At 37.5% G+C, this 14,898-nt stretch overlaps 1 protein-coding gene across 1 annotated transcript; it reads left to right on the top strand.

Annotated features, from left to right (window-relative positions):
- The first annotated feature begins 1,382 nt into the window (after positions 1-1,382).
- ercc6l (excision repair cross-complementation group 6-like) lies at positions 1,383-13,808 on the top strand. Its single transcript, NM_001100093.2, is given in 4 exon segments — positions 1,383-1,426; positions 1,558-1,599; positions 7,452-9,204; positions 11,313-13,808. Coding segments are annotated over 4 exon segments (4,335 nt in total).
- The last annotated feature ends 1,090 nt before the right edge of the window (positions 13,809-14,898 follow it).

Raw genomic sequence — 14,898 nt, forward strand, 5'->3', positions numbered from 1 at the left:
ATTTATTAGGCAAATAACAAACTGGCCAGATCATTCGACTTTCCTCAGTCAGAATTTGGCCATTTGGATGATAGAAAATTCTAATATTCATTCATTTTCTTGTCAGCTTAGTCCCTTTATTAATCTGGGGTCGCCACAGCAGAATGAACCGCTAACTTATCAAGCAAGTTTTTACGCAGTGGATGCCCTTCCAGCCGCAACCCATCTCTGGGAAACAGACACAAACACTCATTCACACACACTCATACACTACGGACAATTTAGCCTACCCAATTCACCTGTACCGCATGTCTTTGGACTGTGGGGGAACCCGGAGCACCCGGAGGAAACCCACGCGAACGCAGGGAGAACATGCAAACTCCTCACAGAAACGCCAACTGAGGCGAGGTTCGAACCAGCGACCTAGCGACCTTCTTGCTGTGAGATGATAGCACTACCTACTGCACCACTGCCTCGCAAAATTCTAATATAATATTAATTAAAAATAACAATAGAAATTATTATTACTATTAATTGATTCATTCATTTTCTTTTGGGCTTAGTGTTGGACAAAGGTTGATTAGCTAAGGTCACGCTGAAGCAAAAGCCAACAATATTTTCACTATTTGTGGTGGCAAATCAGTCAAAATAAAACAATTGAGCTCATGTATGGGACAAATTCTGGCCCTTTGTCGGTGAGGGTTTGGTCTTTCGAACAATCCAAACCCCCCTAGCTACAGGGCTGGGATACAGCATATGGGGATACAGTACTGTACAAAACAAATGTTTTTTCCTCTCAAAAACACAGAAGGGAGCCTGACAGTTCTTGTAAGTAACGTAACAAAGGTATTAGATCTCTTCAATCCTGAAGAGGAGCAAAAAATACATTTATATTACCAGTCAACATCAAAATTAAATTTTGCCTTTCTGGTTGAATTTCACTGCATAAACTAGGCTAAACATAAAACACCAAAGACTGTATACATCAACAATCTCATGTGTATAATAGCAGATAGAGTTCATCATACTTACTGCCCTCTATTGACTGGAACAGTGACTGAAATGGGAGTTTTGGTTGAGTTTATCAGTTTGTAAAGGTTTGTGTACGCAGTATCATTTGCTGGTCACCCTTAAGTTTTTTTAAACATTAATGCAAATATTCAAACACGTATCTGTTATCTAGGTAAAGAAAGATGACACACGGCCAAATGACAAAACCCATTATGTTATTCACCCTTACTAGATTCAAACGCGGAAACACCATGCGCATGCGCGGAAGTAAGGGAAGCGATTGGATGTGAGCTGCGCGCGAAGAAAACATTGCTTCAAACCAGCTTCCGCAATCGCCGTGTTGAGACGCATGCTTTTTTCCAAATGAAAATCCGTAAAAAATAAACAAAAACATGGAAAGCAATAACGTTGAAGAGGTCACCGATAAGTTTGGGGGGTAAGTAATCGCATATGAAACGGTCGCAGGTATTTTGCTATAAAGCAGTTTAACATTATTTTCCAACTTGACATTGCCATTGTACCTTGAAGAACATGGCTTTATGCGCTTTTACTTTTGTTTTGTTGCAGCTGTCTGTCTTTAGACACGGAGAAGATGGGAAAATACGACAGGTAACGTTAACGTTAATCAGACTAAATGCTTCTTTAATTCGCTGTTGTTTTTTCAACATCTGATCTCGGCAGACTGTATTTTACTGTCCACACTGTTTTGATGGAATTAAACCTTTATACTCCTTGCAAATGTTAGATAGCTGCTGCTTTAATTTCATACTAATTATTTTACACTGTCATACAAGTCGATACAAAGTGCAACTGTTACTTTTAGGGTAGTTGGGAGATGTTATATCAAGTTCGTTTTCTCTCTGTGTGTGCCTGCTTTGTTTATACTAACGTTACATTATAAAACATGATTTATACATGGAATATTTCTTTAAACATTATTAATGTTATCTAAAACTGCATAAATGCAAACAGGTTCAGTGATGGAAAATATAGTTTTGGTTAGTATATGAGTAAGTCTGGAAATTCCCCACAATTACCAGAAACTCCTCAAAGGGATATTAAAACCTGAGATTTATAGACCATTTTGAGGTATGTAAACAAAAACAATGGTCCTGGTGGATTTCTTGTTATATGTTTTAAATTTCCATAGCTTCTGAGAGTCCAACACGTTCCACATACTGATAAATAATGTTTCAATAGCTGGTAAACAACCAGTTAAGATGGAATCGTCTCTTGTTACAGATATGAAATATTTTGACAACAAGCAGGAAATGTTCATGGGCCAATGACTATTTTCTTAAAACATAAAAAACCTAAACTATGTTGAGTAATAATAATAAAGTATAAAATTAAAACATGTATTATGTAGAGATAATGTTGGTTTTGGAAATACTTTTAATAAAAAATATATTTTTGGGCAGTATATATATATAAAAAATTTTGGAAACACCCTCAAATTTACAGACGCTCATGTGTGGGTGTGTTTGTGTGTTAGGGCTACTCAACCTTTTTTTCTGCAATATATGTACAACTTTAGATGACTTGAATAGTGCTAGAAGGAAATGATGTATTGTTTTAAATAATTCTGTAGTGAATCATGCATAAATGGTAATAAACAAATTACAAGCATCAATGAATACAATAGTACAAAAATAAAAGTTAAATAAACAGTGATTTATGTTTTTTTTTCAGGGTAGTCTATTACTAAGGTACAACATAGAATAATCACTAATGTAATGTAATCAAACCAAACTGTAAAATAACTCACTGTATAAATAATTTGATACAATAATTGTTTATTAAATTTACAAATGGTCAAATTTCTTGTTCTTGAATGCTTTAAACTCTCAAGCCTTAAAACATGCAAATTATAAACTTTTACAGAATTATGTTTCAACTAGGGGATTGCAATATTGCATTGACATTAAAATATTTTGTTCTTCTGTGGTATTTATAGTGCGATATGAGGACAGCCATAAGGCTTTAATAGCTCTATCTGGAAAGAATATATAATTTTAGATAGATTGGTTCTGTATAGGAATACATCCTCATAAAATACAAACAATCTACAAGGATAGACAAATGCAAAATAGAAAATGATACAAGGGAAATAGCGTAACAATGACATCACCTTGTAGGCAAATCGGCTACATGCATAAAACTGGTTCCCTCGAAAAAATCCCTATAGGATTTTCCCAAAGGCTTTTCAAAGGTTACAAATAATAAGCTCTGTTTTCAACCACTGTTTATTACACGTACACGTTTTGTCTAGCCGGATAATCCTCACACAAAAATACAACTTTGAGCACTTTTAGATCTTAAATGCAAATACAAGAAATGAAAAGCTAACATTAGGCTATAAACGGAGTACAGTGCCCTCGGGGCACTTGTCTGTGACATCAGCGCCACCCTGCTACAGACGACTATTTTTAAAAATAATGTCCATGACAAAGAGTTAATCTCTCTATTTATTATATTATAATCCACGTTATATTTTTAACAAATAAATACGCACTAACACATAGACCTATATGCCTTTTGGATCGTTTTTACGTGGGAATACATCTGTTTTACTTTATAGTTGTTCTAAAAGTTTTAAAACTTTATCTATAAATGTGCCTACATAGTATTATCATAAGTCATATTTAAATAAGTGTATCGCTCAAGTGCAAACAGCCTGCTTACCTTAACATAAATTACCTTACCCTAAATGTGTACAGATGAAGAAAAAAACGATGAAAAATCCCTTGTTCACAGGAAAATGACAGTTAACGTGCATGTATTTTTACACATTTATTTACACGTTTGCATTTTGAGAGCAGTACAGAGGCAGACTGCATTGGTAAGCAGTATCTTCATAATGTCGTTTAATTAAAATAAATAATCAACAAATTAATCTGTCTTGGCAGTCTTTACAAGTGAAGCATTATCTACACACAATATGAATTCCCAATTAAAAAACACTAAAAACGATAAAATACTATTTATGAAAATACTTAAATCACAGACAAATCCAAATGACAAACACAAGCGAGCTGCACTCCAGACCAGCTTAGCTTGATGACGTATAATGTCTCCGACACCGCCTGTAGTCCTATTTAGCAACTTGATAGCAACGGTCTTTTTAAAAAGCGTAACCGATTTAAAAAATCAAGAGTGTGATGTAACTGATATGTTTTATGTCGTAGAACAAAACGTGAAAGTATCTTGAGTTTGTGTTAGCCACGAACCTTATTTAAGCAATTTTACTGAAACCCCATTCAAAAAACCTATTGACTTTAGGATGAGGGAACCGGAACTGCTAAAATGCTAACTCGCTTTCAGGTTTTTGCATATAAATTAACGTCATGGTTCCTCCACTCTATAAAGAGTGTTTTATTGTCTTCTGAGGAGTATTCTGGTGCAATAATTGAAATGTAAATAAAATCCTCATACAGTCACAGGCCTCAAAAACACATGCAAATGATAAATTATAATCCAGACTCAACATTGCATATCCTGTGATGTGCCTATTGTGAAAGATCACATTGTGATTATCAATGCTGAAACAATATATTGAGCAGTCCTAGTTTCAACTGGGCAATAACTCCACAATTAACATGTGCTGTTTACCTCAACATTGCATGTTCTGCGATGTGACTATTACAGATTCACACAGTGCGATATCAATGCTGAAATGACATTGTTAAATTTTCAAGCAAATCGATACTTGTATATTTGATAAATTTATAATAGCTAAATTTTAAAAAGCCGTTTCGTTGGCATGCAGAATTAATAGGAATTCTTTTTTCTTCACATCAACAGTTGTTTGTTTACTTTATCAGATTGCTGTATTAAATTGTATACTTTTTTCACCAAGCCTTTTTAGCCTATTTTACACTTGAATATATGCGTGCGTAGGTGGAGTGTTGGTGAAATGTTTATGAACCCCTAATATAATATATTATTATATATCTATCTATATTAAAATGCGTGCGTGAGTGGAGTGCTGGTTGAATGTTTATGAACCCCTTACAGAATAATTGTAACAAAATAGTATGTGATACAAAATGCATGTGTTTTTTTTTTTTTTTTGTTAGAAAATTGTTCTGAGTAAGTGTACATAAAATTTTTACAAACGGTTAACAAGACAAATAATCTCTGCTGTGTGTGGTTACCTGAATGACTTTCCTTTTTCAATGTGATGGTTTTCATGATTCGCTTTTTGTTCTGATAAATCATCCGTGTCCAAAAGATCCTGAAGGGTATTGCACAAAAGAAAGATAAGAGATTAAGCTGGGATTTTGAGGCTATCCTGGCTGAATTTAGCCATGACTTAGTCGCATGAAAACAAGCTAAATTAAGTTACTATGGAGATTTATTCTTTGCAGCTTGGCTACTCTAGAGCAGGCTAACAGCCAGGCTAAGATTAATCCTACAGATCTATATGTTAGTTTCATTGTCAGTTCTACTAGAAATTAATGTGTTTTACAGTCGCTCCATGCTCTTGGCTATTTACATATATTTTCCAACCATTAGAATTAAAAATTGTGAATTAAAAGTGTTAAAATGTTTTCAGAATCATTTTATATATATCCATTTTAGATTTAAATATAGGGATTGATAACAGAGAGAAAAAAATAGATGAATGATTAGAGGAAAAATACATATACAGTGCTCAGCATAAATGAGTACAGCCTCTTTTAAAAATAAATATTTTTATCCATTTATATATTTTATTTTATATGTATATATTATATATAATTAGTTATATTCATTTAAACATCAATAACATCTTTAGGTGTAGTACAAAATAGATTTAAGTTCAAATAGAAAAACAAATAAAAACTACAAACTAGATATATATATATAGTTAAAGTCAGAATAATTTTTTTAAACAATGTTTAACAGAGCAAGGGAATTTTCACAGTATGTCTGATAATATTTTTTCTTCTGGAAAAAGTCTTATTCGCTTTATTTCGGCTAGAATAAAGGCAGTTATTAAATTAGAAAAATAATTTTAATGACACAATTATTGGCCCCTTTAAGCTATTTTTTTTTTGATAGTTTACAGAGCAAACCATCATTAAACAATAACTTTCCTAATTACCCTAACCTGCCTAGTTAACCTAATTAACCTAGGCAAGCCTTTAAATTTCCAATAATTCAGGGGGATAATAATTCTGACTACTTTAACTGTATTGTGTGTGTGTGTGTGTGTGTGTGTGTGTGTGTGTGTGTGTGTGTGTGTGTGTGTGTGTGTGTGTGTGTGTGTGTGTGTGTGTGTGTGTGTGTGTGTGTGTGTGTGTGTGTGTGTACATATAATTATTTTTTGATGATGATGAAACATCATAATAGATTAAATAGACTCAATTAGAAAGAAAATGTGTAAATGAATGAAATGTTCATGTAGATAAAGTTTAAATAAACTTTATTAAATAAACTAAACAGATAAAACATCTGCAATATTTGGTAAGTGTTTGCAATAATCTTCACAATAAATTCAATAGGAGCATGAATGTCCCCTGGTCACGTTTAAGACAAAGTGAATGATTTATTTTATTAATTCATCTTACCTTATAATGAGACTTCCCGGATTGGTGGGTGAGAATTTTGTTTTTCAACTCATTACCTAATTGGCTCACATTGGCATTATCCATACTTGCATCATTGATTCTGTGATTGATCCCATGATCTGTTACCAAAATGCCGCGAATGTGCACTTATCCTGGCTATATCGGTCCAGGGCTCATTCTCCTGGATTAGCAAACGTGGGACGTAAGCCAGGAGGACCCGATTGAGCGAGGTCACGCTGCATTTTTTTTTTTTTTTTTTTTTTTAATCCTTTCTTGAATCCACTTTTGTGCAATACACCTCAGGACTACTGAAGAATCTGCAGGACATGGATTTTTTCTGAAGAACAGCTGGCAATTAAACTATACAGAACAAGAGACTCATAAACCATCGTCACAAGTTAAAAAAAAAAAAAAAAGTCGTAGATCATCCAGGCAATAACACAACATTAAATAACACTTTAATAAATATAACTGTGTAATGAAACTTTTGTTAAAATGCACCAAAATATATTGTATATATTATATATCTATCTATATTACAACATTACACTTTGGACAGAATACATTGTGACAAAATAAAGTGAGTATATTTAATTTTAAATCTGCTAACAAAAAAAAACACAATTTGATTAACTTCAGTTTTGATGCTAGACAAAGAAAAATATCATGTCCATTGTATACAGTCTGACTGAGTTATTTATTGAATTAAAGGTTTTATAGATCTAAAATGCTAATTAGCAGTCAGAAGAATAAAAACTTCAGTGATACCAACTATAATGATTTTGACTGCTGAAAATGTACGTTTGTGTATAACAATAAAAAATAGCATGTGTGGTTTAAGTGTTGTTATTAGTCTGTGGGTGGATTTTGTTCTGAGGTGTAACAGTTATTTGATTATTTTTGCAGATATCGGCAGAAGGGGAAGGAGGCTGCCCTTAACGGTGAATTGCCTCATGCACTTGAGCTGTTTCAGCTGGCCTACCAGCTGCAGCCTAGTGAAAAGCTGAAGAAACGTATTCAGGCCATACAAGATCTCATTCAGAGAGAAGATGAGGAAGATGAAGAGGAGGAGGAGGAATTTGTTAATGTGAATAATAGTGGATTAAAGCTTTATAAAGGGCTCTATGACAAACTGTATGACCATCAGAAAGAGGGAGTGGCGTTCCTGTACAGTCTTTACCGAGACGGAAGAAAAGGAGGGATCCTGGCCGATGACATGGGCCTGGGGAAGACCATCCAGGTCATTTCATTTTTGTCAGGGATGTACGATGCCGAGCTGGCCAATCACACCCTGTTAGTCATGCCGACTTCACTTATCAAGAACTGGGTGCGCGAGTTTGCCAAGTGGACCCCTGGCATGAGGGTGAAAGAGTTTCACGGCTCCAGCAAGACTGAGCGAAACAGAAACCTGGAGCGAATCCAACGTAAGGGAGGAGTCATCATCACCACCTACCAGATGCTCATAAACAACTATGAGCAACTTGGATCAAATGGCCATCGTGAGTTCAAATGGGACTACGTCATTCTAGACGAGGCTCACAAAATCAAAACCTCGTCCACTAAAACGGCTAAAAGTGCTCACGCCATTCCTGCGAAAAACCGTGTGCTGCTGACAGGCACTCCAGTTCAAAATAACCTTCGAGAGATGTGGGCGCTGTTTGACTTCGCTTGCCAAGGATCACTCTTGGGAACCTCCAAAACGTTCAAAACCGAGTATGAGAATCCAATCACACGAGCAAGGGAGAAAGATGCCACACCTGGGGAGAAAGCTCTCGGATTGAGGATTTCTCAGAACTTGACAGACATTATCAAACCGTATTTTCTCAGGCGAACCAAAGCCGATGTTCAGCAGAAAAAACTAAAGCTTGAAGAAGGCTTTGAAGAGGAAGAAGATCAAGAGAATAAATGTCCAAATGCTAGAGAAGGCGTAGAGATGCCGTCGCTGACACGCAAGAACGATCTAATTGTGTGGACATACCTCAGCTCGGTGCAGGAGGACATTTATAACAAGTTCATCTCACTGGATCAGATTAAGGAGTTGTTGACGACTACTAGGTCGCCGTTGGCGGAGCTCACGGTGTTAAAGAAGCTCTGTGATCATCCCAGACTCCTGTCTCAACGAGCTGTGATTCAGTTGGGCCTGGAGCGAGGTTCTGACTCTGAATTAGTCCATTCAGATGAGAGCGAGTCGGCTGTCAGTCAGATCGATAACATTTCTGATCACACTTTAATTGAAGAGTCAGGGAAGCTGCAGTTTGTTGTCTCTCTTATGGAATGCCTCAGAGAAGAGGGGCATCGGACTTTGATTTTCTCTCAGTCAAGGAAGATGCTGGATATTATGGAACGCGTCCTGCGTAACAGAAACTTTCGCCTGCTGCGATTGGACGGAACCGTGACACAACTGGCCGAAAGAGAGAAACGCATCTCGCTATTCCAGACCGACAAGCGCTACACAATCTTCCTCCTCACCACTCAGGTGGGTGGTGTCGGAATCACACTGACTGGAGCAAATCGTGTTGTGATCTTTGACCCCAGCTGGAATCCTGCCACAGACGCTCAGGCTGTGGATCGGGCTTACCGAATTGGCCAAACCGAAAACGTCATCATCTACAGACTCATCACCTGTGGCACTGTGGAGGAGAAGATCTATCGCAGACAGGTTACGAAAAATCACTCTACCATGGTTTATTTAATCAATGATTTTGTCTTGTGACCATGGACCACAAAACCAGTCTAATGTTGCATTTTACCCATATATTGTATAGGTTAAAATGATTGCTTTTTCTTTCATACCAATAATATTAAGTATAGATGATCCATGATGATATTTATACATTTTGTACTGTAAATACAGTAGGGCTGGGTGATTTGGCCTCAAATCAAAATCTTGATTAATTGAACATTTTAACTCAATTAAGAGTAATGACAACTATCTACTATCTATGATTATTTATTGAACATCAGCATTGAACAACTACAATTAAAGTGCACATTGCCTAAAACCAACAGTCACTTTTCTTATAAAAAAGTGAAAATAAATAACTTGCACTAATGGAAACAAAATAAATAATTTTCAATGTTTTTCATATTAAAAGTAAAAAATAACCAACATCTCATCCAAATAAAATAACTCTTGCATCTTCTGTAAACAATATTTTAATGTAAATAACAATTTTACTGTAATGGTAAATATGTCGTCTAAAGGCATCTCTGGCGCAGCTTCCAATCGCCGTCAATGTAGTGTAAACGTGCGACTTGTACTTACATTTTAACAAAGGTTCTGCCCATGTGTTTGATGCAGAAGTATAAATCAATTTAATACAAAAATGTTCAAATCCAACTTAAATATTTTCCAATCTTAAAAATTGCATCAAGGGAACGTTTATTTCTTCAGCTTTTAGATAAATCTCAGTTTCCAAATGTTTCACACATAAATGGTTTTGTGGTAGAGTCACATATTGTGATGATTTGTTTGCTTGTTTTTCAATGCACATTGAAGGCAAGTCCCAGAAAAAATAAAGGGCTTGCATAATCTGGTAGCCCTAAGTCTCAGGGTTATTTTTTTTTTTTTTCTTCTGGCTACCAAAATCAATCTACACCTTGCTAGGTATGGGCCAGAATAAGATTTATTCCGGTATGATTCGGTATGATAAACTTGGATAAAAATATCACGGTTTTACGGTGATGTGATTACTGCTCTAAAATATATTCTTTTTAAATGTCTGGGTAAAGAACAAAAACTTTTTTCCTCATTTGAACACATTTAATTTTGAGAAACATTTAGAATATTTTGGAGCAGTAAACATGCCAGGCTGAATAATTCAAATGAATCATCGACTTCTGCTCTCTCTCTCATCTTGTTTCAAACACAGATTTTCTTTACAATTTAAAATGGCATCTTTGGATATCTTTTCTGTCGGAAATAGTGTTGCCATAAAAAACTAACAAAAAAGTATATAAAATCTTACATATACCATAAGAATAGTATAGCATAAAATTTGGCGGTATTAAAACCTTAACTTTTCCAAACTTTAGTTTTAGGGTTGTGCGATTATGCAAAAGAAACCTATCACAATTTTTTTTAACAATATTGCAATTTCGTTAATCATGATTTTGACACACACAGAAATTTTACAGTGTATCTGAAACATATTTCCAATAGAAAATAATTAGATCTTTATCAAAGGCCTGTAACATGTCTAATACAGACATATATTCACAGTAATCCCACACCATAGATGACATAGTTGACTTTTTTGGGCACCAAACCCTCTTGTGCTGAACTCATCATCATTCCTGTTTATGCAGGCTATTTGTCATTAAGTTCAGTCTCCTGTTCTCATGCTCTGTTTAGGTGAGCTTTGTTATGATTGGTTCAAACAGCATACAGTGGAAAATCGTGCTGTTAGGCGATTTAGAAATTGTGCATGTTCAAATCGTGATTTCGTTACGATTTCAATTAATCACACAGCCCTACATGGTATACCATAAAAAAATGTTATCGCCCCATGCCAACATTGAAGGCAAGTCCCAGAAAAACTAAAATTATTAAATCACAATGTGTTCCACTAAGCCGTTAAAATTTGGAGTGTTTAGGACATTCTTTTAAAGCAATCGTATTCATGTTTCACAATTCTATTGCATTTTAATGTAAAATGCATCCCTTTTAAAAAAAAAAAAAAAACTAAATTAAAACTTTTTTTGAAGTTTTGCCAAAGCAATATTTTTAAACCATAATTTACTTCACTCTGTTTCTGTTTTTTTCAGGTGTTTAAAGACTCTCTCATCCGGCAGACAACCGGTGATAAAAAGAACCCGTTTCGATACTTCAGCAAGCAAGAACTTCGTGAACTGTTCAAACTGGAGGACACACGCTCTTCCTCCACTCAGCAGCAGCTTCAGGCAATGCATGCACAAAGCCGCCGCTCTGACACCAGCCTGGACCATCACATCGCTCGCCTCCACAGCATGGAGATGTTCGGCATTTCTGACCATGACCTCATGTTCACCAAAGAGCCAGCAGCTGACGAAGACGACCCAGAGGATGCAGAGTCCCATCACTACATACAAACACGTGTCCAGAAAGCTCAAGAGCTCATGCAGGCGGAATCAGAACTGCACGGTCAGCTCTTGGACAGCATGGCCCAAAACACTGAACCTGCTTGGCTCAGGCAGATGGGGCAACCGAATTCATCCAGTAGAGACCGACCGGCTCCTCCACGCATTAAAAATGAGCCGGTGACTGTGGATCTGACTCATAACAGTTTCGATGAGCCAGAATTTGAGGAAGATGAGCAGAACCTCCCATCAGCTGAGGATGCAGAGATGGAAACTGCAAGTGAAGACGTGGAAGTTATTGGTGATGAAGATTTAGGAGACAAAGTTATCAGCAGCGAAGTGGAAGTTGTTGGTGAAGAGGTGGAAGTTGTTGCTGAAGAAGTGGAAGATGCTGGTGAAGTGGAAGTCGTAAGTGAAGAAGTGGAAGGTGTTGGTGTAGAAGTGGAAGATGTTGGTGTAGAAGTGGAAGATGCTGGTGTAGAAGTGGAAGATGCTGGTGTAGAAGTGGAAGATGCTGGTGAAGTAGAAGTTGTAAGTGGAGAAGGGCAAGTGCAACCCAAATCTCCTCAATCTGGAGGGGAATGGAATTTGCAAATTGTAAAAACAGAGGTTAGCCCTATTGCTGAAAAGTTTGCTGACGTGATCACACTGGATGACACATCAGATGAGGCAGACAGCTCAGATTTTAATACAGAATCCAAGCAACAAAACTCTTCACAACGCTTCCAAAGTCCTTCTCTCCAGTTTCCAAAGTTGAATGATCTTTCAGGAGCATCCAATACTCTTGGTAACGAAGAGGTCGAGCCTGAGAAGTGCCATTCACAAGTCCTCTCATCACCCTCGTCTCAACATGAAGCCACAACAGATGAGCCTTTTAAAGCGGAGATGGAAATGCCTCATGGAAACTTCAACCTGTTGCTTGAAGATAGTGCAGACATGTATTTCCCTGAAGACGAGGAAGTTCATGAAGTGGAGGAATCTGCAGCAGAGGAAAGTCCTGAGTTTCAGCTTCAGATGGATGTCAGTGGAGAAAGGCTAGAAGAACCAAGTATCAACCATGACAAACAAAACAACGGGGAGTTTGTCAATTATAACGACAGTGAAGTCAGCAAACGTGAATCTCTTTTAAAGATCCGTTCTACTCCGAATGAATCTGTGGATGATTCCTTTGTGCATTCTGTGCGGACGAAGAAGAGGCAGGTCATCTCTGACACTGAAGAAGAAGAAGAAGAGGAGGAGGAATCAGAGAAGCCATGTTTAACTAGCAGTCCGTTTATTGATGCAATCAGCAGGTTGGGTTCTTCTACACCCAAAGCTGTTTTGGTTGATGGTGCAAGACTCCGTCGCAGTTTAAATGCTTCCGTGGCATCAAGAAGGTCCTTTGTCGTGTCCTTGCTGGAGAATGAGTCTGATGAGGAGTCTAACGAAGATAAAACCAAATCCTCAGGAGCCAGTGAGACTTGTGCAGATGAATTGGTGGAGGAAGTACAGACATCAAGTGGAGATAACTCCAAATCCTTTGAGACATCTGAAGCCAATGGAACTCTTGCTGATGAATTGGTGGAGGAAGAAGGGGAGTACAGAGAAGGTAAAAATACATCTGATAAGGTTTCTGAAAGCAATGAAACTCATTCTGAAGAATTTGCAGAGGAAGAAAAGCCCAGTGGAGATAAAAGCGAATCTTATGAGATATCCGAAGCCAGTGAAACTCATACAGATAATTCAGAAGAAGAGCTTATTGGGGATCACACAGAATCCTACAAGATATCTGAGTCCAGTGAAGCAGAGGAGTCGGTGGTGGAAGAAGAGGAACCCAGTGGAGAGACTTTAAACACAGAAGAGTCTGAAATGGGTGAAGAGGAGGAAAGCGCAGAACTAATAGCAGGCCAGGAGCAAGAAGAATGGCACAGTGCTGTGCTTGAATCCACTGGTGATGTTGAACTAGACTCTAATGAAACAATGGACCAGTGCGCTCCTAAAACAGTCCCTGTGGAAACACACGTTCTTCCTGTCAGCTCCACAAACACCGCTGCTGAAGCTTCTGACAACAAGTACAAGTTGCTGGTTCTGTCTGGGAAGCAAAGTTTGGCAGAAGGGAAGAAGCAGGAAGCTCTGGATTTCTTTCTAAAGGCAATAGACATTAATACTGGCGATCCTGAGATCCAACTCTTGATTATTCAGCTGTACAGACAACTGAGCCAGTAAAGAGATTCAAATGTGCACAGCCATATTTAATTGTTTACTCTATCTGTAACATGAATAAACTCTTTAACTTTTTTTCTCGGTCTGTTAAAACAAAATAGACTGAATTTGACTAAAACATTCAGCACTGCCCGAAAAATTCATGTTCTGAAAAATGTTTGCTGCTTACATTTCTTGTTGCTTTGGTTTAACAGTACTGTTCACTTTATCTGAGATAAGATATACAATAATCTTGGAGAAAAATTAATAAATTCTCAACTGTTTTGTAACTTGCTTCCTGTGTTTTCCTGCATTCCAGGTTTAATCTACAAGTTAGATTTGCATTTCCTGAATATCTAATCTCATCTAAGGGTGCTTTCACACCTGTGAATCGATTCAGTTGTTCCGAAACTGAGATTACAATTGTTACATTGTTGCTCTTTGCTCTTGGAGTGGTTTGCTTTCACACTGCAAAGTTTCTAATCGGACCAAAATAGCTAAAACAAGTCACGTGCGAGTAAACTCTCCTTACATTGGTCAGAGTGTCAGGGTTTATTTTGCAGCGTCCTGCTAAGCTGTCAGAAGAGGTGGTGGTTTGGTGGTGATTGACAGGGTGCGCACGCGATGTGTCTGAGGAAAGATGCGGTGGGGAGGGGTGAGAAGGGTGCCTATTTGAGGACCGGGAGGGAGACGCGAGATTAACGGGAGATCATCACTCGTTTGCGGGCATCCGGAGACTCGCGAAACTTCCCACAGTACTCATAATTCTCTCTTCATATAGCCGTATGCCTATTACATATCCCTAAAACACTGATATAACCGCGCTCGGATCGGATCGCTTTCTCACTGTAATCGAACCGCTCCAGGGTTTGTTTCAATCGAGCCGAGACCACCTCATTCAAGCGATCTCGGAGCAATTACTTTGGCGCAGAACAAAGCGCGATTGCCCTGTTCTCATATGCCAAACGAACCGCACTAACTGGGCAGTCGAGACACGTTCCGAAACAAAAGTGTAGGTGTGAAAGCACCCTAATACCTTTCAGGAATAAATGAGCAGTTAAGGGATGTGATGTGATATGGATTTCTGTATTTTCCAAGCTCAATGGGTGACACA

The sequence above is a fragment of the Danio rerio genome, chromosome 5, assembly GCF_049306965.1.
Source record: "Danio rerio strain Tuebingen ecotype United States chromosome 5, GRCz12tu, whole genome shotgun sequence".
NCBI classification, from domain to species: domain Eukaryota; kingdom Metazoa; phylum Chordata; class Actinopteri; order Cypriniformes; family Danionidae; genus Danio; species Danio rerio.